This window comes from Myotis nattereri, assembly GCF_964212035.1.
Source record: "Myotis nattereri genome assembly, chromosome: 15".
Classification (NCBI taxonomy): domain Eukaryota; kingdom Metazoa; phylum Chordata; class Mammalia; order Chiroptera; family Vespertilionidae; genus Myotis; species Myotis nattereri.
In genome coordinates this window covers 30931450-30957102 of record NC_138090.1, presented here as the reverse complement: position 1 = coordinate 30957102, position 25653 = coordinate 30931450, and the positions used below count along the sequence as shown (strand labels likewise).

Sequence of the window (25653 nt, the reverse complement as noted above, 5' to 3'; positions counted from 1 at the left end):
TGGTGCTGCATTGGAAGTTCCCAGACAGGCAGCCCCACATGGGCTGGGGTCTCAGGGTGCAGGAAGGCAGCAGTGCAAGGCACTTCTTTCCTGATTGTCTGCAGCTGCAAACACCACTGTTAGAAGGGACGTTTAGGCAGACTGGGGACGGTAGCAGGCCATGAAGAGGCGACCTCAGGGAATTACAATTATTGAGCTGTTGGAAACACTGAGAAAGTGAGGTTTTCATTCTTTTCTGCCTTGTTCACCTCTGTTTTTTGGGAGAATGGCTTCTGGCAGGGGAGCTCATTTGAATTACACAGGAGACCCAGGCTCTGTGGGTGTTGCAGATATGTCCATGCCTTTCCAGGCTGTGTACCTCTATTCCCTCATTGAAGTGGCCAAAGAGATCTCTGGAAGTGGAAGGTTCCAGGGAGAGAAGTGTTGGGGTTTTTTTGTTTGTTTGTTTTTGTTTTTTTAATTGTTCTCTTTTTTTAAAAAAATAATCTTTATTGTTCAGATTATTACAGTTGTTTCTCTTTTTTCCCCCCATAACTCCCCTCCTCCCAGTTCCCACCCCACACTCCGCCCTCACTCCCCATCCACTGTCCTCATCCATAGGTGCACAATTTTTGTCCAGTCTCTTCCCGCATCCCCCCACCCCTTTCCCACCCAAAAATAGTTAGTCCACTCCCTTTCTATGCCCCTGATTCTATTATAATCACCAGTTCATTCTGTTCATCAGATTATTTATTCACTTGATTTTTAGATTCACTTGTTAAAAGATGTGTATTTGTTGTTCATAATTTGTATCTTTTTTTTTTAATTAAATCTTTATTGTTCAGATTATTACATTTGTTCCTCTTTTCCCCCCTCCATAACTTCCCTCCTCCCAGTTCCCGCCCCACCCTCCGCCCTCACTCCCCACCCACTGTCCTCATTCATAGGTGCACGATTTTTGTCCAGTCTCTTCCCGCATCCCCCACACCCCTTTCCCCCCCCCCAGAATAGTGAGTCCATTCCCTTTCTATGTCCCTGATTCTATTATAATCACCAGTTCATTCTGTTCATCAGATTATTTATTCACTTGATTCTTAGATTCACTTGTTGATAGATGTGTATTTGTTGTTCATAATTTGTATCTTTACCTTTTTCTTCTTCTTCCTCTTCTTAAAGGATACCTTTCAGCATTTCATATAATACTGGTTTGGTGGTGATGAACTCCTTTAGCTTTTCCTTATCTGTGAAGCTCTTTATCTGACCTTCAATTCTGAATGATAGCTTTGCTGGATAAAGTAATCTTGGTTATAGGTTCTTGGTAGTCATCACTTTGAATATTTCTTGCCACTCCCTTCTGGCCTGCAAAGTTTCTGTTGAGAAATCCGCTGACAGTCGTATGGGTATTCCCTTGTAGGTAACTGAGTTTCTTTCTCTTGCTGCTTTTAAGATTCTCTCTTTGTCTTTTGCTCTTGGCATTTTAATTATGATGTGTCATGGTGTGGTCCTCTTTGGATTCCTTTTGTTTGGGATTCTCTGCACTTCCTGAACTTGTAAGTCTATTTCTTTCACCAGGTAGGGGAAGTTTTCTGTCATTATTTCTTCAAATAGGTTTTCAATGTCTTGCTCTCTCTCTTCTTCTGGCACCCCCATAATTCGGATATTGGTACGCTTGAAGCTGTCCCAGAGGCTCCTTACACTATCTTCGTATTTTTGGATTCTTTTTTCATTTTGCTTTTCCGGTTGGGTGTTTTTTGCTTCTTCGTATTTCAAATCTTTGGCTTGATTCTTGTGATCCTCTAGTCTGCTGTTGGAACTCTGCGTAATATCCTTTATTTCAGCCAGTGTATGCTTAATTTCTAGTTGGTCCTTTTTCATACCCTCGGTGGTCTCACTAGATTTCTTGAGGATCTCACTACCTTTATCGGCGGTCTCACCTGTCTTTTGGAGGGTCTTACTAAGTTTGTCGGTGGTTTCTAGAAAGTTCTTGAAAAACCTTAAAAGTGTGGTTTTGAACTCTATATCCAATAGTTTTCTTTCCTCCATTTGTGTCATTTGTGTCCTGTTTCTTTGTCTTCACATTTTGGCTGCTTACCTGTGTTGATAGAGTGGCTTTCTGTGCTAGATGTCCTATAGGACCCACTGGCTTAGCCTCCCCAATTACCTGAGGTGGACACTCTTAGTGCACCCCCTTGTAGGCTTTGTGCACAGTCCTGTTGTAGTTAAGCCTTGATTGTTGTAGGTATCACTGGGAGGAATTGACCTCCAGGCCAATTGGCTGTGAGAATCAGCTGTTTCTGCAGTGGGAGAACTTCTGTGCTGGAGACACCCTTCTGGGGCAAGACTTGCTTCAGTGGGGCTTTGGTGCTCCCTGAGTCTGCCCCCTGAGTGTGTCCCTTATGGATCTGAGGAGCTGCAATCTGGATGGTTCCACTCTGACCACCGGGCATACTGGCTCTTGGATCTAAGGAGGTGCTAATTTAGCCTCTGCCTGAGGCTACCCAGCAGGAGCTACAAAGAGATCTGCAGATTCCCCTTCCTTTTTTGGAGTTTGGAGGTGCCCAGATGAGGCCCAGCTGTGAAGCAATGCAAGCTGCTGTGGGGCCTTGGGCCTTCTCTTGGAAGTTCTGGGTCTGTCTGGCCCAGCTGCAATTTGTTAGGTAATTTTCAGATTGCAAATGGCCGGGGCATTCATATGCAAAAGCCTCTGCTAGCAGCCTGGGTGGGGCGGGGTCTCAGGGAATCATCAGGGCGGAGCAAGCAGCTATGGGTAATCCTCAGCCCTGCCCTAAGAGGCCTCGTGTCTCAGTGTCCTGGTAATTGCTGCAAGCACCTCTGAGGGAAAGCCACCCTCACGTTCCAAGTTCTGCCCGCTGCCAGACAGTCCAGTTTCTCCCCGTATGAGTCTGGGTCCCCAGAGACTTCCCGGAACTGGAGTTCAGAACAATTGAGAGCTTGTGACTCCCTCCCGATTCAAGGAGACAGCCGATCCTCAGGTGCCAGCCCCTTTCCTCGCTCGCTCGAGCCTCCGTACCTCTGCACTTTACTTCCGCAGCTCCTCTGAGTCTCAGTGCTTTTCTCTTTCCCTCTAGTTGTAGAATTTCCACTCAGCCAGCCTTCCTGTAGTTCTGGATGATGTCCGTTTTGTCTTTTCGTTGTATTTTTGAAGTTGTTGTGGGAGGCAGCAATTTCCGGTGTTTATCTATGCCGCCATCTTGGTTTCTCCGAAGTGTTGGTTTTCCTGGGATCCCTGGGTCTCTTAAGAGCCACCAAGCCTTTTCTTTTTTTAAAAAAAAATAATATATTTTTTACTGATATTTTACAGAGAGGAAGGGAGAGGGATAGAGAATTAGAAATATCGATGAGAGAGAAACATTGATTAGCTACCTCCTGCTCATCCCCCACTGGGGATGTGCCCGCAACCAAGGTACATGCCCTTAACCAGTATCGAACCTGGGACCCTTCAGTCTGCAGGCCAATGCTCTATCCACTGAGCCAAACGGGTCAGGGCAAGCCTTTTCTTATTACACTGTCCCATGTACATGGCTCATGTAATGCAGTTTTAAAAAACATTTTTTAAAATATTTATTGATTTTAGAGGAAGGGGGAGAGAGAGAGAGAGAGAGAGAGAGAGAGAGAGAGAGAGAGAGAAACCTCGATTTTTTCTGTTCCACTTATGTATGCACTCATTAGTTGATTCTTGTATGTGCTCTGACTGGAGATCAAACCTTGTGGGACAACTGAGCTGACCGGCCTGAGCTGTAATGCAGTTTTGAAAATTTTCTTCTAGAGGACAAATTAATCTTATACTGATTGATGAAATATCCACCCTAATAATTAATAAAATTGCTAATTCAGTGCTCTTTCTAAAATGGGTCAGGAGCTCCGGCCAGATAGCTTAGTTGGTTAGAGCATCATCCAATACACCAAGGTTTTTTGTTTGTTCCTGGTCAGGCTTATACAAGAAGCAACAATGAATGTATAAGTAAGTGGGACAACAAATCAATGCTTCTCTTTCTCTATGAAATCAGTAACTTAAAAAACCCCACAGGAAACATTCTCTGTAAAGGCCATTTAGTAAATAATTTAGGCTTTGCAAACCATGCAGTCTGTGTTTTACAACTACTCAGCTCTACTGTTGTACCATGAAAGTAGCCATAGACACCCAACAAGTGAGCATGTTTGCATCCCAATAAAACTTTACTTACAGCTGGGCTGCCATGACTCAGTGGTTGAGCATCAACCTATGAACCAGCTGGTCACAACCTATGAACCAGGTTGAGAGTTTGATCCCCAGTAGGGGGCATGCAGGAGGCAGCCCATCAATAATTCTCTCTCATCATTGATGTTTCTATCTCTCTCCCCCTTTCCCTTCCACTCTGAAATCAATAAAAATATATCTTTTTTAAAAAACTATATTTACAGAACAGGCAACTGGCCTGCAGGCTTTAGTTTGCCTGACCCCTGTTCTGAAAAGAGCCAGTGGACTGCTAGCAAGTGGGAGGTAGAGGAGTTACTTGGCATTGTATTAAGTTAAACAGGTATAAGCATAAATTTCTGTTGGTTGGGAGAAGAAAATGTAGAGTCATCCCAGAATAAATATTGGCACCTAGGATTCTCACTGGAGGACAGCACAACACTAACGTTGGCCAAAGGCTGCCTGAGAAAAGCTGAGATGGAGAAGGCCCAGCAGAGTGCCACAGGTGTATGTACACCTGAAACTAAGCCTATCTAAGAAAGACGGAATATGCAAATTGACCGTCACTTTGCAACAAAGATGATGGCACCCACAGCCAATAAGGAGGGAATATGCAAATTGACGTGACAAAGATGGCGGTGGCCAGGCCAGGACACTTGCCATGGCGATGATGCAGGCGTTCCGCCTCGCCCTGGCTGCTCCGGGCCTCTGGGCAGCGTGCAAGGGCAGTGCCAGCAGCTGGGAAGGAAGGCCTATTTTTGCACGAATCTTTGTGCATCGAGCCTCTAATATAAAATAAGATTAGCTGTTAGCTGTACTAGTAATTAAATTTTTCAGCGCCACAAACACAGACTTAGGAGTCAAAAACTAAGACCAAGCAACAGTCCCGGAGTTGGGTCTAATGACTGATGAAGCTATACTGACTGAGGGCGTTAGCAGAGGCTCTTTTGTAATTGTAATGGAGCCAAAGTAAGAGACTCCAGCCCCCACACTGATCTCTTGAAAAGGACTTATTTTTATCTAAAAAAAGCTCCATTTTATCCTCCAAAGTCTTTAAACAAAGGAAAAATTATAGTGTTTACAAGCATCTCTGCTTTTCTTATGGCCTTTTTATTTTTCCAAGTATTTGGCAGTTATAGAAAAATGTTATGAAATTAGGATTTGAATGTTTAAATCCTGAGGTTCAGCGTCCCTTGTGCTCAGCATTGTTTTTATCTCGTGTTTTCTCAGGAGACTGAGCGCCTCCAGGGCAGCACTTGGTGTCAGGCTGCTGTTACTGTGAGACTCGCTAAAAAGCTGTTACCATTTGACTTTAGCCCAGCAACAGCAGTAGAACTAAGAAATATAGGTATGTGTGTATGTGTATATTATGTTTACATAAATTTTATTTCAGGAGGAAATGAGAATGTTCAGGATGCGTGTCCAAGAAGTGGTGAAAGAAAATAAAGAATTGCACCAACAGTTAAACAAGAATGGTACTGTTACCAGTGAGGAATGGCAAGTAGTGTTGTGTTTCTGATATTTTACTAATTAAAAACAAAAGATAATGTGAATAAACTTATTAAATCATTAAATATATTTTCTTTTTTAGAGTAAAATACTTTAAGGGAGAATTTCTAAGAAATTCATAAGGTATAATGAAACCCTAGTAGTTTATTCTGAACTTGTATTTTAAAGATTACTTTAAAAATTCTAAATAGGATTTTAAACCTGAACTATATTTACGGTCCCCATTTTTATTTCCTGACATATTTTTTTAGATTGCTTTTCCCACCCCAAACCTGTTGGATCCCACTCTTTCTTTCTTTTTTTTTTAATATATATTTTATTGATTTTTTTTTAAAATAAATCTTTATTGTTCAGATTATTACAGTTGTCCCTCTTTCCCCCCCCCCATAGCTCCCCTCCACCCAGTTACCACCCCACCCTCTGCCCTTACCCCCCCCCACTGTCCTCATCCATAGGTGCACGATTTTTGTCCAGTCTCTTCCCGCATCCCCCTCACCCCTTTCCCCTCTGAGAATAGTCAGTCCACCTCCTTTCTATGCCCCTGATTCTATTATATTCACCAGTTTACTCTGTTCATCAGATTTTTTATTCACTTGATTTTTAGATTCACTTGTTCATAGATATGTATTTGTTGTTCATAATTTGTATCTTTACCTTTTTCTTCTTCCTCTTCTTAAAGAATACCTTTCAGCATTTCATATAATACTGGTTTGGTGGTGATGAACTCCTTTAGCTTTTTCTTATCAGTGAAGCTCTTTATCTGACCTTCAATTCTGAATGATAGCTTTGCTGGATAAAGTAATCTTGGTTGTAGGTTCATCACTCTGAATATTTCTTGCCACTCCCTTCTGGCCTGCATAGTTTCTGTTGAGAAATCAGCTGACAATCGTATGGGTACTCCCTTGTAGGTAACTGACTTTTTTTCTCTTGCTGCTTTTAAGATTCTCTCTTTGTCTTTTGCTCTTGGCATTTTAATTATGATGTGTCTTGGTGTGGTCCTCTTTGGATTCCTTTTGTTTGGGGTTCTCTGCGCTTCCTGGACTTATAAGTCTATTTCTTTCACCAGGTAGGGGAAGTTTTCTGTCATTATTTCTTCAAATAGGTTTTCAATGTCTTGCTCTCTCTCTTCTTCTGGCACCCCTATAATTCGGATGTTGGGATGCTTGAAGCTATCCCAGAGGCTCCTTACACTATCTTGATATTTTTGAATTCTTTTTTTTTTTGCTTTTCCGGTTGGGTGTTTTTTGCTTCTTCATATTTCAAATCTTTGACTTGATTCTTGTGATCCTCTAGTGTGCTGTTGGAACTCTGTATATTATTCTTTATTTCAGTCAGTGTATGCTTAATTTCTAGTTGGTCCTTTTTCATATCCTCGAGGGTCTAGAAATTTATCGGCGATTTCTAGAAAGTTCTTGAAAAACCTTAAAAGTGTGGTTTTGAACTCTATATCCAATAGTTTTCTTTCCTCCATTTGTGTCATTTGTGTCCTGTTTCTTTGTCTCCACATTTTGGCTGCTTCCCTGTGTTGATAGAGTGGCTTTCTGTGCTAGGTGTCCTATAGGGCCCAGTGGCTTAGCCTCCCCAGTTACCTGAGGTGGACACTCTTGGTGCACCCCTTTGTAGGCTGTGTGCACAGTCTTGTTGTAGTTAAGCCTTGATTGTTGTAGGTATCACTGGGAGGAATTGACCTCCAGGCCAATTGGCTGTGAGAATCAGCTGTTTCTGCAGTGGGAGAACTTCTGTGCTGGAGACACCCTTCTGGGGCAAGACTTGCTTCAGTGGGGCTTTGGTGTTCCCTGAGTCTGCCCCCTGAGTGTGTCCCTTATGGATCTGAGGAGTTGTAATCCAGATGGTCCCAATCTGAACACTGGGTACACAGGCTCTTGGATCTCTAAGGAGGTGCTAATTTAGCCTCTGCCTGAGGCTACCCAGCAGGAGCTACGGAGAGATCTGCAGGTTCCTCTTCCTTGTTTGGGGTTTTGAGGTGCCCAGAAGAGGCCCAGCTGTGAAGCAATGCAAGCTGCTGTGGGGTCTTCGGCCTTCTTTTGGATGTTCTGGGTCTTTCTGACCCAGCTGCAGTTTGTTAGGTAATTTTAGATCTTAAAGGGCCAGCCCATTGAGATGCAAAAGCCTCTGCTAGCAGCTTGGGTGGGGCGGGGTCTCAGGGAATCAACAGGGCGGAGCAAACAGCTATGGCTGATCCTCAGTCCTGCCCTAAGAGGTCCCGTGTCTCAGTGTCCTGGTAATCACTGCAAGCCGCCCTCGAGTTCCGCCTGCTGCCAGACAGTCCAGTTTCTCCCCGTATGAGCCTGGGTCCCCAGAGACTAGCTTGGAACTGGAGTCAGGGCCATTGGGAGCTTGTGTCTCCCTCCTGATTGCAAAAGACACCGGCATCCTCTGTTGCCAGCCCCTTTCTGCGCAAGCTCGAGCCTCCGTACCTCTGCACTTTACTTCCACACCTCTTCTGAGTCTCAGTGTGTTTTTCTCTTTCCTTCTAGTTGTAGAATTTCCCCTCAGCCAGCCTTCCTGTGGTTCTGGGTGATGTCCGTTCCGTCTTTTAGTTGTATTTTTGAAGTGGTTGTGCGAGGCAGCAATTTCAGGTGTTTACCTATGCCGCCATCTTGGTTTCTCCGGGTCCCACTCTTTCTTAGACTCCTCTGCTCACAGGGCTTTAGCACAGTGAGCCCTTGACTCGGCCCTGCCCTGCTCTGCCCTGCCCTGCCTTGCCCTGTGCAGAGTGTTGCCTTATTTCCATCCTGTCGCTGATGCTGCTCCCCTTCTCCCCTCCAACCCCCCTGCACTCCTAGTCACCCATTAGGGCTGCTCAAAGGGGCTGGTTAGTAGTTCTTCCTAGAGGCAGAGTTAATTGCTCCCTTGTCTCAGTTTCTGCCCTAGCCTTAAGCTCAGGCTGTGTGTTCCACATCTGTCTCCCGCTCCTCTGTGAGCTCAAGGGCAGGGCCACATCCTGTTCGTCCGCACAGCAGCAACAAATGCCTACTCACTGAATTTGAGATTCTTCAAAAGTCTAAAGCAGGGGTGGGCAAACTTTTTGACTCGAGGGCCACAATGGGTTCTTAAACTGGACCGGAGGGCTGGAACAAAAGCATGGATGGAGTGTTTGTGTGAACTAATATAAATTCAAAGTAAACATCATTACATAAAAGGGTACGGTCTTTTTTTTTTTTTTAGTTTTATTCATTTCATCGCTTCTCGGCCTTTTGGCTAAGATCAAGTGTAGTTTTATTCATTTCAAATGGGCCGGATCTGGCCCGCGGGCCGTAGTTTGCCCACGGCTGGTCTAAAGGGACTATCCAGGCAAGACTAAGAAAGCAAAAACTATTTAGATATATCTTTTTTGCTTAGAGTATATGTTATGTTTAGTATTTTTTAAAGTATTTCAACATTCCTGGAAAAAATTAAATATTTTCCATATGTGAGATTCAGAAATTCAAAATCAAGTCAACAGCATTCTTATTGGTAGGTTAATTTTCCTGATTTTATAGTCACTGATGTGCCAGTTGGGACTGGCCTGGCAGCTACTGGATCTTGGTGCACTGTGACTTCTCCTGTTGAACTTGGATTTTCTACTGTCGGGTTTCCTAGCGTCTCCCCCTTCAAACCCTCCTTGACTAGCTCCCTGGGAAGCAAGTCAGTGAGACTGGGCCTCATGTGCCTCTAAGAGTCCTCTTGAGAAACTGGAACCTCAGATACTTTCTCTAACCTGTATATAGCTGTAAGTGAAACCTGTTTACTTTCCTTAAAATAAAAATAAGAAAAATAAGTCCTAACCGGTTTGACTCCATGGATAGAGCATCGACCCATGGACTGAAGAGTCCCAGGTTCGATTCTGGTCAAGGGCACATACCTTGGTTGCAGGTTCCCTGGCTCTGGTTGGGGTGTGTGCAGGAGGCAACCAATTGATGTGCCTCTCTCACATTGATGTTTCTCCCTGTCTCTCCTTCTTCTTTCCACTCTTTCTAAAAATCAGTGGAAAAATATCCTCCGATGAGGATTAACAAAAAACACGCAAAGAAATCCTATATAATAAAAGGCTAATATACAAATTGACCGAACAGCAGACCGACTGGTCGCTGTGACATGCACTGACCACCAGGGGGCAGACACTCAATGCAGGAGCTGCCCCCTGGTGGTCAGTGCGCTCCCACAGGGGGAGCGTGGCTCAGCCAGAAGCTAGGCTCATGGCTGACGAGTGCAGCGGCGGTGGCGGAAGCCTCTCCCGCCTCTGCGGCAGCTCTAAGGATGTCTGACTGCCAGCTTAGGCCCATGAGGAATGGACCTATGCCATTAGTTGGACATCCCCCGAGGGCTCCCGGACTGCGAGAGGGTGCAGGCTGGGCTGAGGGAGCTCCCCCCACCCCAACTCAAGTGCACAAATTTCGTGCACCCGCCCTCTAGTAAATAAAAGAAAAGGAAGAAAGACAGATCCCACTTTTAGTCCCACCCATGTTCCCCAGTCCTGTGTTTATTGCCATTTGAATTGTGCACCCTGCTCTGGTGGTGGCCTGCGCTGGTGGGGAGGAGAGCAGCTCTGAGGTCTGTGCAGTGCCTGTTGAGGCCCCTTCGAATTGACTGTCCTCCATCTCAGGAAGGGGACCCCGGGCTCTGGAGCATCACACTCCTGAAGCCCCTCACAGTCGTGCCCTCCCGTGCACCTCCTTGGCTGCTGCTCCCTGTACCTGCAAAGGTGTGAGGTACTGTACATCCCCAGCAGATCCTCAGGCGCACTGACTGCACTTTAGTGGAAGTTTTCTCCTTAGTTTCAATGCAGCTCAATAAATTTCTAGGCTGCAGCTTCTTTTCCTAACGTCCCCTGACCAATTGGATCACCTCAGGCTCAGTTTCTTTACCTATAAAATGGGAAGGAGTGCTAAACTAAATCCGAGGTTTTTGTCTCTTTTGTAGGAATAGGGAAGCCCTTTCCTTTACAAAAGAAAGAAGGGAGGAAGGGAAGGAGAGAGGGAGAGAGGGGAGAAGGGAGGGAAGGGAGGGGAGGGGAGGAGGGAAGAAAGTAAGTCTTATAAGGAAGTCCAAAACATAAAACAGACTAAATGGATCTGCTCTGTGCAAAGCAGGAATGAGGCCTTCTCTCCCATGGTGGGGTAGCGGGTAGGGACACCTCCAGGGTGCCAAGGAGCTAGTGCACAGCCACTGTCAGAGTGAAGTCATCAATATAAAACCTTGATTCCTTTCATCCTTTTTCCTCCTCCTCCGCCTCATTCTTTAGTTTAGAGTGGAAATGGAGATAATTTACTGGCGTACGTGTACTTTGGGTGGTAAACATTTATCTAGATCTCTACGGTTCTTTCCGCTCATTCGAATTGGAATTTGTGACCATGAAGGTTGCCTTGGGCTGGGGTTAACTTTCTACCAACTGTAAGGAAAGGGTTCGCTTGTGAAATTAGGCTGGGCAGTCTCAGTAGAGTTTAAGGAACTGTCCAAAGGCTATTGGAGGTGGGGCTTTTTGTTTGTTTGTTTTTGCAAATATGATTACAAGTCAGTATTTTTTAATTAAAATGGGAACTTTCTAAATTCTTTAAACTATTTCATTCTGGCTTCAAAATAACCCAGTGGGTGGGGGGATTGGAGGCTTATGTAGATGAAACAAGGTTAGCCATTTGATAATTGTTCAAGCTAGGTGTTGTATATACATGGGAGTTAATCGTTCTGTTCTTACTACTTTTGTATATGTTTGAAATTTTACATTTTAAAAAGTTACTCAGAAATTCATAATTTAAACTTCATTCTGTCCTTTCTCCCCATTTAATGCATATGGTGGGGTTAATGTGTTAATAACATGTTTAGCATTAAAACATGTCCAAGTGCAGCAGGAGGCAACGATTGATGTTTCTCTCCCCACTCCCTCCCTTTCTCTCTCCCTTCCACTCTCTCTAAAAATCAAGGAAGAAATATCCCTGGGTGAGGATTAACAAAACAAAAACCATGTCCAGATATTCATTCCCTACAACATCTCCTAGTATTACTTTCTTTTAGACCAGTGATGGCGAACCTATGACACGCGTGTCAGAGGTGACACGCGAACTCATTTTTTTGGTTGATTTTTCTTTGTTAAATGGCGTTTAAATATATAAAATAAATATCAAAAATATAAGTCTTTGTTTTACTATGGTTGCAAATATCCAAAAATTTCTATATGTGACACGGCACCAGAGTTAAGTTAGGGTTTTTCAAAATGCTGACACGCCGAGCTCAAAAGGTTCACCATCGCTGTTTTAGACTCTGACTGTCTCTAAACACAGAGCACCTGTATGGCAGTGTTTAATTTTGTAAATCACTTGTAGGCATCGGCTTCAGACTCAGGCGGAATTGGTTTTAGAGGAAAACAGGTTGTTGGTAGAGCAGTTGGAGATTCAGCAAAGAAAAGTCAAGGACACCCACCAGGAGCGTCTCCAGGAAGGTGAGCTGTCTTCCCCGTGAGTGATGGCGATGCCGTGATTTTGTCCTGTCATTTTACACTTGTACCCCGCTTTCTGGGAAAGCTTCCCTCTAAATGGAAAATAGAGAAGATCATGTTTCTTAGCATATAGTTTCCTTTACTGAAATGCTGTTGTTTATGTTACAACATATCCAGCCTTTACCCATTATGCATTGATTGCTTCCTCTTAGGCTCCAGTGTTGCTTTAATTATTCTGTAGATTTTATAAATCAATTGTAGGTGACAACACAAGGATCTGTGTCTGACTATTTGTTGAATGAGTAAATAAGTGGTACTACTGGGTCTCTAAACAGTTTCTCTGTGCTGTGCCCTTCCTGCAGAGCTGTGGGTGCTATCAGAGGTTAAACCTGTCAGATACTTTCACAGGTGTCCTTCCCCGCCCCTAGGGGCCTCAGTATATATAACTGGACTTTGAAGTGGGCCAGATAAGAGTCATTTCTTCCACTTTCATAAAAACCAAAATTTATAAACAAAAAGATAGTGGCATTTTTCCTTTTGTTTTACTGAATTTTCTTTTCCAGTGAAGAACAATATAGGACAGGAGGCCGAAATACAAGCTGTCTTGCATGAGCCCAAGTAACCCTTCCTGTGTTTTCCTTCCTGCACCCCGATATTGAACCCTCCCCTTCCCACAACTGGAAGAGTTAAACCAGCAGCCTCTGCTGCTGCTGACTGAGGCTAGCACTTCCCTTGTTTCTAGTAGCCAGGACATGTTTGAAAGTGAGAGCATCTCAGAGTCCAGCGAGTTTCCTCCACAGGACATCCCCACGCCCTGGTCTGCGCAGCACGGAAGTATGTGCGCCTGCTCTGGCGTTATTTGTCTGAAAGGGGAGAGAGAGAATGATGTTGAGCCTCCTATCTTTGCTTTCAAGATTAGAGGTGACAGGGAAAATTGATTTCATATTGACTAAGCTTAATGTTCTCAAACAGAGCAGCTCTGAATAGGTATGATTCTTCTGGTCATGTGGGGCGGGGCCAACCTTTTGGCCTATATGATTCAGTCAGTTGCCTATGTTATTTTTCCATTTCCCAGAAATAGCAATTTATTTTGACCAACTAAGTGTTTTTATGGAGTGGAAGGGTTTAAAGTTCTTTGCTGTAATACTACTATGTACTAGTTTCAACAGATGCCCAGGAAGTGAGTTATTATTACGTACTACTCTGTCAAATAGGATAAAGTATTTATGATTTACTTTAGATACCGGACATAATAAAACAAAAACTTAATGAAAAAAGGGAAGGAAAATAATGGAGAAAGATTGGCTATTTTATTATGATTGGTGTCACCCAGGAGAACGGAAAGCTAATGCCCAAAAGCCCAAACTTGAAGGTTTACAGAAAAGGGGTTGTATAGAGCAAAATCACAAGTTATCATGAGTAAGGTCAAGCGTGAGGGAAGGGGCCCTGGTTGGGTAGCTCCGTTGGTTAGGACGTCCTCCCAGTATGCCAAGTGGCGGGTTTGATCTCCAGCCAGGGCACCTACAAGAAGCAACCAGTGAATGCATAAATAAGTGGAACAGCAAATCGATGTTTCTCTCTCTCTCTCTCTCTCAAATCAATAAATGCATTTTAAAAAAGAGTGAGGTAGATAATAATTTTAAGTCTTGCGGTCAGCTTTGAGTCTCTCAGGATGGTTTCACGGGGCCATGGCCAGAGGTCACTCTGCTTTAGAACTCGAGCTGAAACACAACACAGGCCATGATGTTATCTTTAGCTTAATGGAAACCCATACCTTGTGACCCTGAGTCCAGGTATGGCCATTGTTTCTGGCTGCCTTAGGGGGCTAATGACCAGAAAAGGAAAGGGCTAAGGCGTATTAAGTGGGCATGCTGTGAAGAAACGGAATAGTGCTGGGGGTCCATATTAAATCAGAATCATACATTAAATCAGGATCCTTGGTTTCATTTGACCAAATTGATGTCCTTGAAAATCTTGCAGTTTTAGGGCTGACATCCTGAGGTGTGCTCGCATACCTACATGTGACTAGGGCTTCAGTTTTTAGACAGTTCCTTGAAGATTAAAACCATATCTTGTTAAATATTGTATATTTAACAATTATATCAAGATATTGAACTTCAATAAGAGGGTTTATGTTTAGTGAATGCTTAATATAGGGATGGTAATTTCTAAGTACAAGGTCTTTGGTATTAATTTATAAATCTCCAAAAGATTTTTAAAATATTATTTTTTATAAGCTGGCTCATTAGTAATCATTAATCATATATTAAATTTCCTGTACCAAGTCTTCGTCCATCCCTTTTGTTTTTCAGTTTCTAAGCTGACTAAACAACTAATGCTTCTGGAGACTAAAACACAGAGCCAAGAAAAGGAGCTAACGAAAAGCAAGAAGCAACTGGAGAATTTATGTACTGAATGCCAAGAACTGAAAACACAGTTGGAGGGCAAAATAGCAATGAAAGTTCATACTTCAATTGTAAATGAATTACAAAGGTAAGGAATTAATGCCTTTTCAAGGGTTAATGCACCACAATGCATATTGTTATAGGCGGAGTGGAGCGAGGTTGCTCTTTTCTTTCTTTTTTTAAAATTTTTGTTCCATCTTTTCCTGAGTCTCTGAGTCATTGTAGCTGCATGATCACATGTGTCTCTGAGTCTGATAATGGTAAATACTTTATTAAAGTAGAAGAGGGCTGTCTCTGCACTTTGTGTGTATGTGTGTATGATATTTTTCTCTACCGTCCCAGCCTTTATTGATGTTAGAACCAAAGATAATTTAAAGGAGTAGAACTGAAGCCTAGAGATCCAGCAATAAGGAACTGGTTAAATGAAAGGATGCAACCATAAAATGGAATACAACACAGCCATTAAAAATTATGTCACAGCCCTAACTGTTTGGCTCAGTGGACAGAGACTGGCCTGCAGACTGAAAGGTCCCAGGTTCGATTCCTGTCAAGGGCATGTACCTTGTTTGCAGGCACATCCCCAGTAGGAGTTGTGCAGGAGGCAGCTGATTGATGTTTCTCTCCCATCGATGTTTCTAACTCTCTATCCCTCTCTCTTCCTCTCTGTAAAAAATCAATAAAATATATATTAAAAAAAATTATGTCACAGCCTGACTGGCAGGACTCAGTGGTTGAGCATCAGCCTGTGAACCAGGAGGTTTGATTCCCAGCCAGGGCACATGCCCAGGTTGCGGGCTCAATCCCTGGTGTGCAGTAGGCAACCGATCAATGATTCTCTCATCATTGATGTTTCTCTCTCTCTCTCCCTCTCCCTTCCTCTCTGAAATCAATTAAAAAAATTTTTTTAAAAAGTAACTTCACGAAAGATTATTTTTTACATGAGAATATAGCCTATAGTGCTAAGTATTTTCTATTTGACATACATAAACTATACAAAAATGCCTCTCATTAAGTAAAAGGTACATTTTAGATTCAGGGGATTTTTTTTATTAGATAAAGGGGATTTTAATTAAATTGGTTTAGTTAAGACCAAAAAGATGAACTGGACACTGCCAGCTCATCTTCAGCCCTCACCTCTAACAGGCTAATGCAGTGGTTGGCACATGCGGCTCTTTGGCCCCTTGAGTGTGGCTCTTCCACAAAATACCACGTGCGGGCACGCAGTGCGATTGAAACTTCGTGGCCCATGTGCAGAAGTCGGTTTTCGGCCTGGGCGAGTCTATTTTGAAGAAGTGGCGTTAGAAGAAGTGGGGGGTGTCGGTCGGTCGGGCGACGGGAGACACGGTGCAGGAGGGCGGGGGGGGGGGGGGGGGAAGCAGCGCGGGGGAGGCGCTTGATTCATGCACGAGTTGAGTGAGCCAGTCAGCAGTCTCATTGTGCATGGTTAGTGCTAGTTGTGTCCGCAAATCACGTGTGCGTGACAAAAGTACCCACTCGAAGCATAAAGTTACATGTATTTTTCCAATCAGCTGCAAATCCTACAGGTATTTTTGTCATCAATTTAAGAATTGTAATTCTTTTGTGTTGGTGGTTTAAAAAATTTGGCTCTCAAAAGAAATTTCAATCGTTGTACTGTTGGTATTTGGCTCTGTTGACTAATGAGTTTGCCCACCTCTGGGCTAATGAATACAACTTGAAACATAGGCAGATCTTGCTGGTCTAAGAGACGGTAAAGGCATTTCCTTAGTATTTAAACATATTAACATAATCAGTTACATACATTTAAATATAAAATCAATATCCTATAGGCTTATTTTTTAATAAGATAAAGGATAGGATGCCTTTAAAGATTTTTTAACTGATTTTTAGAGCGAGAGGAAGGGGGGAAGAGAGGGAGAAACTTTGATGTGAGAGTGCGACATAAGTCAGCTGCCTCCTGCACTCCCCCTACTGGGGGTCAAGCCCACTACCCGGGCATGTGCCCTAACTGGGAATTGAACTGGAAACCTTTCAGTACACAGACAATACCCAACCAACTGAGCTACACGGGCCAGGGCTTGCAAGCGGGTTGTGATATAGGATTCACCATCTCTGTGAAAGTTGAACATTGTGAATCAAGTTCAATCACATCTTTAGAAAGGAAAAACAGTAATAGCACTTGCTGGACCAAATTACTTTCGGATTTCAAAAAGCTGATCATGTCCATTTAACCACAAGTCACTCTTATGTAAATCAGGACTGCCCAAAGAAATATTCTCTCAATCTTTCATGATCTGAATTCTGGAGTATGAGATCAATTTAAATATGGTACACATAAAAAAAGTCACGAGATACTTTTGTGTTAAATAAGGCATCTGTTCATTAGTTGCTTTTTTGAGATAAGCTATCAAGTCTTCCCTTTGTGCCTTCTTCTTAATGCCAGCAACAATCATTTTTGTTCTGGGGATGTACTTCTTGGGACTCTCCAAATTTTCCATCAGCATCTCCTCTCCCCAGGTGATGCCTTTGTTCTGGTTAGGCCTGACCTGTTTTTCACCCAAATAGACCGCGGAGATTTGGCGCAGTCTTGTGCTTGCCTCCTTTGTGTACAATACGGCACTGGGTACACTTCTGGAAAACGTCTTCTTGCCCTTCTCAACATCACCCATTTTTAAATTGTGCTTTCATCACATGTGATACAAAGGTTCTTGCTTGCAAGCCAGACGTCCTGCCCTCTCACCACAGTATATTTTTAAGTGAAGAGATTAGGTTACAAAACAGTAAAAAATGATCACACCCTGTCTGGTGTTGCTCAGTGGTTGAGCGTCAGCCCATGAACCAGGAGATCATGGTTCAATTCCCAGTCAGTGCACATGTCCAGGTTGTGGGCTAAGTCCCCAGTAGGGGGCATCGAATAGGCAGCCAATCAGTGATTCTCTCTCATCATTGATATTTCTATCCCTCTCTCCCTCTACCTCTCTCTGAAATCAATAAAAACATTAAAGAAAAAAACAGAGAGTGATCACAATTGGCTCTGGCCAGTGTGACTCAGTTGGAGCATCATCCTGTATACTAAAAGGTTTCAGGTTTGATTCCTGGTCAGGACACATACCTAGGTTAAGGGCTCAATCCCCTCTTGGGGCACATACAGGAGGTAACCAATCAAAGTCTCTCTCTCTCTTTCTCTCTCTCTCTCTCTCTCTCTCTCTCTCTCTCTCTCTCTTTCTCTCTCTCTCTCCCCCTCCCTCCACCCCTTCCTCCCTCCCTCCTGCTTTCCCTCCCTCTGTTCCTCCCTTTTTCTCTATGTTAAAAAAAGTTTTTAGCCATAGTTTGGCTCAGTGAATAGAGCAGCCGTGGGCAAACTACGGCCCTCGGGCCGGATCCGGCCCGTTTGAAATGAATAAAACTATTGAAAAAAAAGACCGTACCCTTTTATGTAATGATGTTTACTTTGAATTTATATTAGTTCACACAAACACTCCATCCATGCTTTTGTTCCGGCCCTCCGGTCCAGTTTAAGAACCCATTGTGGCCCTCGAGTCAAAAAGTTTGCCCACCCCTGGGATAGAGCCTGCAGATTGAAGGGTTCCAGGTTAAATTCTGGTCAAGAGCACATGCCTGGGTTGCGGGCTCAATCCCCAGTAGGGGGCATGCAGGAGACAACCGGTCAATGATGCCTCTCATTATTGATGTTTCTATCTCTCTTTCCCTCTCCCTTCCCCTCTAAAATCAATAAAAATCTATTAAAAAATTGTTTTAATAAAAGAATTATTTGCCCAGCCACACTCTCTCTCCTATCCTCTAGGAGCTCCATCCCAGGTCCTCCAAGGGTGGGTGGGGAGACGCTGGGCAGAGGCCTTCCAAATGACCCACCAGGGGCTGGAGGTTTGGGCTGATTATCACTTGCCTGGCAAGTGGCTGCTTCATTGTAGCCTCTGTGTATTGGATACAAGCTGTGATGTTTTTGTCCATCAGCCGGTTGCAGAAGGAAGATGAGAAAGAAAGTGCTGAAATGGAAGAGTTGATGGAAAAGTTGACGGTCCTGCAAGTGCAGAAGAAGAGTTTGCTGTTAGAGAAGAACAACTTGACAGCTAAAAACAAAGCTCTGGAAGCTGAACTCGAAAGGGCACAGAAAACAAATAGGTCTTTATATATATTTTTCTTAAGCTTTTTAGTCATTAAAAAACAATTAAAAATAGTCTCTTTTTCTCTTCCTAATATTAGCTATAAAATAGAAAAGAATATATAAGTACAGTAAAAGCTTTCCTGTTGACCAGCATTTTTCTAGTCTATCCTATATACTAAAAGACTAATATGCACATCAACCCAACGGTGGAGCAACCGTTTGCTATGAGATGCACTGACCACCAGAGGGTAGACACTCAATGCAGGAGGTGCCCCGTGGTGGTCAGTGTGCTCCCACAGAGAAGCACCACTCAGCCAGAAGCCAGGCTCATGGCTGGTGAGCACAGTGGTGGTGGCGGGAGCCTCTCCCTCCTCCATGGCAGTGCTAAAGATGTCCAACTGACAGCTTAGGCCCACTCCCTGTGGACTGGCTCCCCGTCAGTCGGACATCCCCCAAGGGCTCCCAGACTGCAAGAGGGCACAGGCCGGGCTGGGGCCTCCTCCCCCGCCCAAGTGCATGAATTTCGTGCACTGGGCCTCTGGTAGTTCACATATTGTTGAGAATTATAAGATGATTCTAAGACTATGAAACTTCTAGTTCTCTCTTAACCTTTTCCTAAAAGTCTACTTTGGGATACTGAATTCCTTTTCAAAAGTACCTTTTAGAATATGAACCTAAAAATTAATAGAATAAAATATTATTAGCTTATTAATTGTGTCAAAACATTTTGTGATTTCTATAGGCTTGACTTTGAGTCAATAATTATGTTGAGTTTAAAATTAAATTCAGTTACCATTTCTCACCTTGAAACTTACAGATTTTGATCGCTGAAGAATAACTTGCTGTTTTTATAATACAGATATTCATTATGCTCTAGCCATCCAGGTTAATGAGTTTTTTATTCCACCATTTGGGGAACTCTTTAGGAGATCTCAAAAAAAAATTGACGTCCTCAAAAAGCAGGTTGAAAAAGCCATGGAGAATGAAATGTCTGCCCATAAGTACCTGGCAAATCTTGTTGGCCTGGCGGAGAATATCACTCAGGAACGTGACAATCTTATGTGTTTGGTAAGTCTCCTCAGTTACTTCCATACACTGTAAGTTTATATGCAAACATAATTTCAGGAGTATATTTTTTGTTTTACAAAATTATCCTTAAACAGCTTCATCTTTTTAAATTTCAACAGCAAAATTTCAAATTCTCCAAAATTTTATCTTTCAATCATGGGGGAAAAACATTTTTAAAAGTCAAATAACCCAAACTTTTAAATAATGGCAAATTATATTTTAAAAGGTAAACTAATGGAGTTAGTCCATTTAGCTAAATGGGAACAGTAGTTATCGGGTATATTACGCACACAGATGCACCTTTATATTCTCTCTGTAAAGACTTAATATATTCCTTGTTTGAAGAACATAAGAATCATAGACAGGTTAAATAGAGTTCATCCTAAGGACACAGTTTAAAGGGCAGTGATATTCATCCCCTTGTTTCTAACAACACCAGTTCTCAGGAAGAGAAGGGAGGAAATTATTGGTGGTGATGATGCTCTACGCAGCCAGCAGGAGTGATGCCATGGACATGATCCTTGGTATCTCCACAATGATTTTAAAAGATGTCTACAGTAGGATGTACAGTGAAATAAAATAGATGCTATGCCAAGCTATATGCATTGAGAAAAGTCTGATAGGAATTACCGCCAAATGTTACAGTGAGTTAGATATTCAAGTGGTGGAAATATAAGAGATATTTAAGAATCGTGGTAGAATTACAAAAAATTTTTAAAATCGTTTTACTTATCTGCATTTTATGATTTTTCTACATTGAACACATTGCTTATTTAAGCAGTGTTGGTAGATTAGGGTCAGAAGTAACAGTTTAATGGATGTCATTAGAAGAGAGACTTGAGAACTTTCTGAGAGAGTCAGAAATTGGCAGTTGGAAGTAACTCGGCCCTTCTCTGGTGAATGAAGTGTGGAGAGTCTGTCAGGATGTGTCACAGGCTTACTCCCATTTGCTAGAAAGATATTACGTTCCTCCATAGGAAAATGCACAGAGGTTTTAGCTATTGTTTATATAAGAAGAAATATAAATAGTATCCAAATCTTGGGGAAAATTTTTGATCTTTTTAAAATTTTTTTAAATTTTATTTTAGAGAGGAAGGGAGAAGGAGAGAGAGAGAAGCACTGATGTTAGAGAAACATTAATCGGTTGCTTCCCTGTTTCCCCTTCTGCTCTGCCTCCTGGGCTCACCCACTGGTATATCAAGAGGCAAACAGAGGGCTTATTGTAAAACATAAACTGCCAAACAAGCCCCATTATCTAGCAGACACTCATGGGGACCTGGCTGTCTGTGTCATTGCCACTGTGAACACAAAGCCAGCCTGGCCAGTATTGCTCAGTGGTTAAGCATCGATTCCTGGTTAGGGCATGTGCCCTGGTTGTGGGCTCAATCCCGGGCAGGGGGCATGCCGGAGGCACGGGTAGGACACGCAGGTTCCTCCAGCCCACATGGGCCAGAGAGCATTCCAGGCTTCCATGATGAAGTTAAGATCTTCCCTGACCCTTAGGTCCACCCCTCATATTTATGAGCTTAGGATAGAAATATAAATGGAGGCCACATACTGTGTATTCAAATTCTTAAAGTTATAAATCATGACACAATGAAATGTGTTTTCTTCTCCTGCCCTGATCTTGGTTATTATGGCCTGAAGTCCAGGCCTGAGTTAGAGTCTTCAGAACCTTCAGACATGGGGGAAGCTGCTCTCATATGCCCTGGCCCACCCATCATGAGGGATCTCTGTACACGCAGACACTGCTGTCCCCTTGACCCTGCAGGGTCCTTCCCCTGGGGAGCCCCAAGGCCAGCCCCCTCTAGTAGGAGTTCAGGGGTGGTACTGGCTGCCTTTGCACTTCCCTGGGGCTGTGACCCATATACTCCCACCTTCCCTCTTCCTGGTCTCTTGGGCCTTATGAGAGCCCTTTGTATTGATATTGGCATCTTAATTTCTAATCCTGCCTTTGGGGTGGGTTTTCTGTGTGACTTGTGGCAAGTTAAATAACTCTTTTATTTTTCCTTTCTAATAATCAAATTGCCGCTACTAGTCTACTCTAGAAGGAATGCTTAGTTTTATAATTTTTAAATGATTTGAAATAATTTATAGTACATAGTAGTTCATGTCCCATGTAGATATTAATATGAATCATTCAGCTTCAAATTATATCCCTCCTTGGAAATACTGCATGTCACATTTGTTTAGAGGAAAGCATTGTGCATTCATATTCTCCTTAATTTTGTAATTATTCAAATAAATCAAGTTAAAGTTTATTTGCATCTTGGCACTTACTCCTTGGATATGATTGAAGGAATGGTATATTCCATAGGATAGAGGAATGTGTTAGAACCCTTGCAACCTCTCCCACTCCCTGGTCCTGGGGGGCACAGATCTCCTGTTTGTGCCCAGGAGGGACAACCCGCATAGTGTTCCACTCTTGCCCCTCCTCAGCTCTTGGCCAAGTTCTGCCCACAGGCCTCACACAGGGAGTGGGAATCCAGGTGGGGGCAGGTGGGGTTGGGCCAAAACAACTGTCAGAATGAAGATCATTTGGGAGTAGTAATATTTTTTGCAGAATTTTTTATTCTTTTAGTTTGCCACTGTAAAACTGAGAGCCCATTATTTTTCTTTTCACCTTTATCCTTAGGCCAAATGTTTAGAAAATGAGAAACATGGAGTTCTCGACAAAATTATAAAAGGCAATATTCGCATGGGAAGGTTGGAGGAAAAAGTCAAGGTAAGTGATCATTTAGCCTTAAAGATTACTTTTTCAGATGGGAACAGAGGCTTACTGGGTACAGGTTTCCAAAGCAAGATACATCTCGAATGTGTATAATGCTGCTCATCCAGAGGTTCAAGCAGCACGTGGTTTTGCTGGCTGAAACGGCACCTCTCCAGTGGTAGCATCTTTCCACTCATTGAATAAACTGAAGCTCATCTGCACAGTAAGATACAGTGCAGATGTGGTTTGTTTGTTTTTGTAAAGACTACAGAGCCCGTTCGGTGTGGCTCAGTGGTTGAGCATCAACATATGAACCAGAAGATCACAGTTCAATTCCCAGTCATGACACATCAGGGCTGCAGGCTCAATCCCAGTAGGAGGCATGCAGGAGGCAGCTGATCAATGAGTCCCTCTCATCACTGATATTTCTATCTCACTCTCCTTCTTCCTTCCCCTCTGAAATCAATAAAAATATATTTAAAAAATAAAAGATTCAGAAAAATCTCCAGGTTATATCCTTAAGTTAATGTTCAGGCTTTATGATCAAACCTAGTTCAGTTGTTGGTTCAATTGGGGGGTAGCATTGACCTACTCCTCTCTTGCACCCTCCAGTTTCTCTGCCCAAGAAAGCCGTTCTCATTGTACTGACGCTCCTCCTCTTGGCCACCTCCCATACTTGACCATTCTCCTCTCCGTCGTCTGCATTCTGACTGCTGGTCGCTCAGCATGCATCCACAGCCTCATCAGGCACACCGATTTCTCCTGGCCAGGGGCAGGCCAGGGGCCTGGGTAGATGGGGAATAAGACCCAGGACCTCTGGGCTCAAGTGCATGTAATATAGGACAATGATTAAAAAGGTCTGATAAGTGGATAAATAGAGTAATGACATTCGTTTGATGTGTTGGAAAATTAACAAACCAAGAAAAGCAAATCGAAACATTGGCTGGCTGTGTGTAAATACTCATAATATTGAGTGAACATAGTATGTTGTGCATTTGTCTGTTTTATTTTAGGGAACGTAAGGTTTAGGCCTGAATTATTTACTTTTAAAAAGTTAAACAATATTTAACTTAAAATTTTTCAGAACCAAATCTGTGTCCTAATACAATGAATAGATTTTATTTTTCCTACATTTCATAAATATTGAGTGAAAGAAGCCCAGCACAAATGAGTACCTATAAATATGATTGCGTTTATATAAAGTTTAAAACAGGCAAAAGTAACCTGTTTGGTGCATTAATTGTAAAACTAGAAATCAATAAAAAATATGTTTTTAAATATTCTATGTATTACATTGGACGATAGTTATATGGTATTTTCTTTGTTACTGTTAATGAAATTGTTCATATAGGCTGTTGTTTTTTAATATATTTCTTTATTGATTTCAGAGAGGAAGGGAGAAGGAGAGAGAGAGGTAGAAACATCAGTGATGATAGAGAATCATTGATCGACTGCCTCCTGCACACCCACTACTGGGGATCGAGCCCGAAACCCAGGCATGTGCCCTTGGCCGGAATCGAACCTGGGACCCTTCAGTCCGCAGGCTGATGCTCTATCCACTGAGCCAAGACAGCTAGGACTGTTCATATATGTTTTATGTTTCCCCCAAATATCCACGTGTCACCTTACCAATGAGGCATATCTCAACTATTTTCAATTGGTGGTCATCTATACTTTCACACTCCTGATTCTCATTACGTTGCTTTATTGTTTCTTCCAAAGACAACATTCTAACAGACTATAATTTATTTATTATGTTTATTGCTTATTGTCTGTCTCCCCTAACCAGACTATAAACTCCACAAGGACAGGGATCTTTTTCTATTTTTGTTCACTGATATATCCCAAGCACCTAGAATCCAAATAGCATTGGATTCATAGTATTCAATAAATTCAGTAACTGTTTGGGAAATTAATTAAATAATATATTTTACAATTTAAAAAATTCAACAATATCAAGCCCTGGCCAGCATTGCTCAGTGGTTAGAGTGTTGGCCCATACATGAAAGGGTTGTGAGTTTGATTCCTGGTCAAGGGCATGTACCTGGGTTACAGGTTCAATCCTCGGCCCTGGTAGGGGCACATGCAGGAGGCAACCAATCAATGTCTCGTTCACATCAGTGTTTCTCTTTCTCTCTCTTTCCCCCTCTCCCACTCCCTTCCACCTCTCTAAAAATCAATGGAAAAAATATATCCTCAGGTGAGGATTAAGAAACAACAAAAAATTCAACAATATCAAAAGCAGTATACAAAACAATATCTCAACTCTGCATCAGAAAGGCTAGAAGAAATACACCATACTGTTAGTGGTAAGACTCTGCCTAGAAGTATTATGAGTAGTAATAAGCAATTATGGGTTTTTGTTTTTTTCTGGTTGGCTTTTATTTCTAAAAGAGAAAGTCTGATCTTCAGAGTGGATGGCCTTGTCTTGGGAATCCATCTCATCATTGGTCATCTGAATAGGAATAGTAAAAGGGACCACCCAGCCACAGGAGAGGAAACCTGTGAGTCAGATTCGGTTAGACAGGGCAGATCTCTGGGGAAGTGAAGAGACCTGGAAAAGGCTTGAGAAAATCCAGAGGTGATCTCACAAAACTCCAGCAAAATCTGACTTGTAAAAGTGAGGGCATCCCCTTGGAAGTCAGGGCTAGGAGGAGGTCTAGGAAACTCAGAGCTGCAGGTGGAAGCCATTCACGACCTGGCTGAATTCTGAGAGCCAGGGAGGAGGCTTCAAGAGAGATGGAAGGCGTCCCTGGCCCAACCAACCCATGCTCCCACCCTCTTAGGAACCTCATCTTATCTCAGAGGAATCCAGTGCCCTCCATACAAAAACACCTTAAGAAAATGGAAGAAAAGTAGAAGTATAACTCTCCTATACATGATGAAATGCATCACAAAGTGTTGCCACAAAGGAGATAAAAATTGAAACCTATACTCTAAAGTGGATTGATAGGCAGGTAGGTAAGTAGACAGGCAGGAGGTAGCTAAAACTTAATAAAGCAGTCAAACCTAGGAAGAAATACCACAAAGCAGAAACAGTGCCCTAAGAAGAGACAGCCAGACAAAGGAGGATGTGAAATGGAACGGGTACAACATGGGAAAGAAATAGAAGAAAAAGAAATCATTTCAGAAATGTGAACTAAATTGCAAGGAGAATGTGTTCATAAAAGCACAATAAGGGACATAAAGGATAGAGATGAAAAAGGCAAAGACAAGAAGGCAGAAGTAAGAATGTCAAAAAAGACTTCA

At 42.7% G+C, this 25653-nt stretch overlaps 1 protein-coding gene and 1 pseudogene across 2 annotated transcripts in view; one reads left to right on the top strand and one right to left on the bottom strand.

Annotated features, from left to right (window-relative positions):
* Positions 1-25653, top strand: part of CEP89 (centrosomal protein 89) — a 73172-nt gene that overhangs the window by 33988 nt on the left and 13531 nt on the right. Inside the window, exons 12-17 of the mRNA XM_081107645.1 lie at positions 5568-5671; positions 12004-12119; positions 14429-14609; positions 18476-18643; positions 19553-19694; positions 22330-22419. Of these exons, the coding sequence (XP_080963771.1) occupies positions 5568-5671; positions 12004-12119; positions 14429-14609; positions 18476-18643; positions 19553-19694; positions 22330-22419 (801 nt within the window). The remainder of the gene's footprint in view (positions 1-5567; positions 5672-12003; positions 12120-14428; positions 14610-18475; positions 18644-19552; positions 19695-22329; positions 22420-25653) is intronic.
* LOC308531352 (cytochrome c-like) lies at positions 16780-17169 on the bottom strand (annotated as a pseudogene). Its single transcript has one exon. The product of its transcript is annotated as a cytochrome c-like (transcript).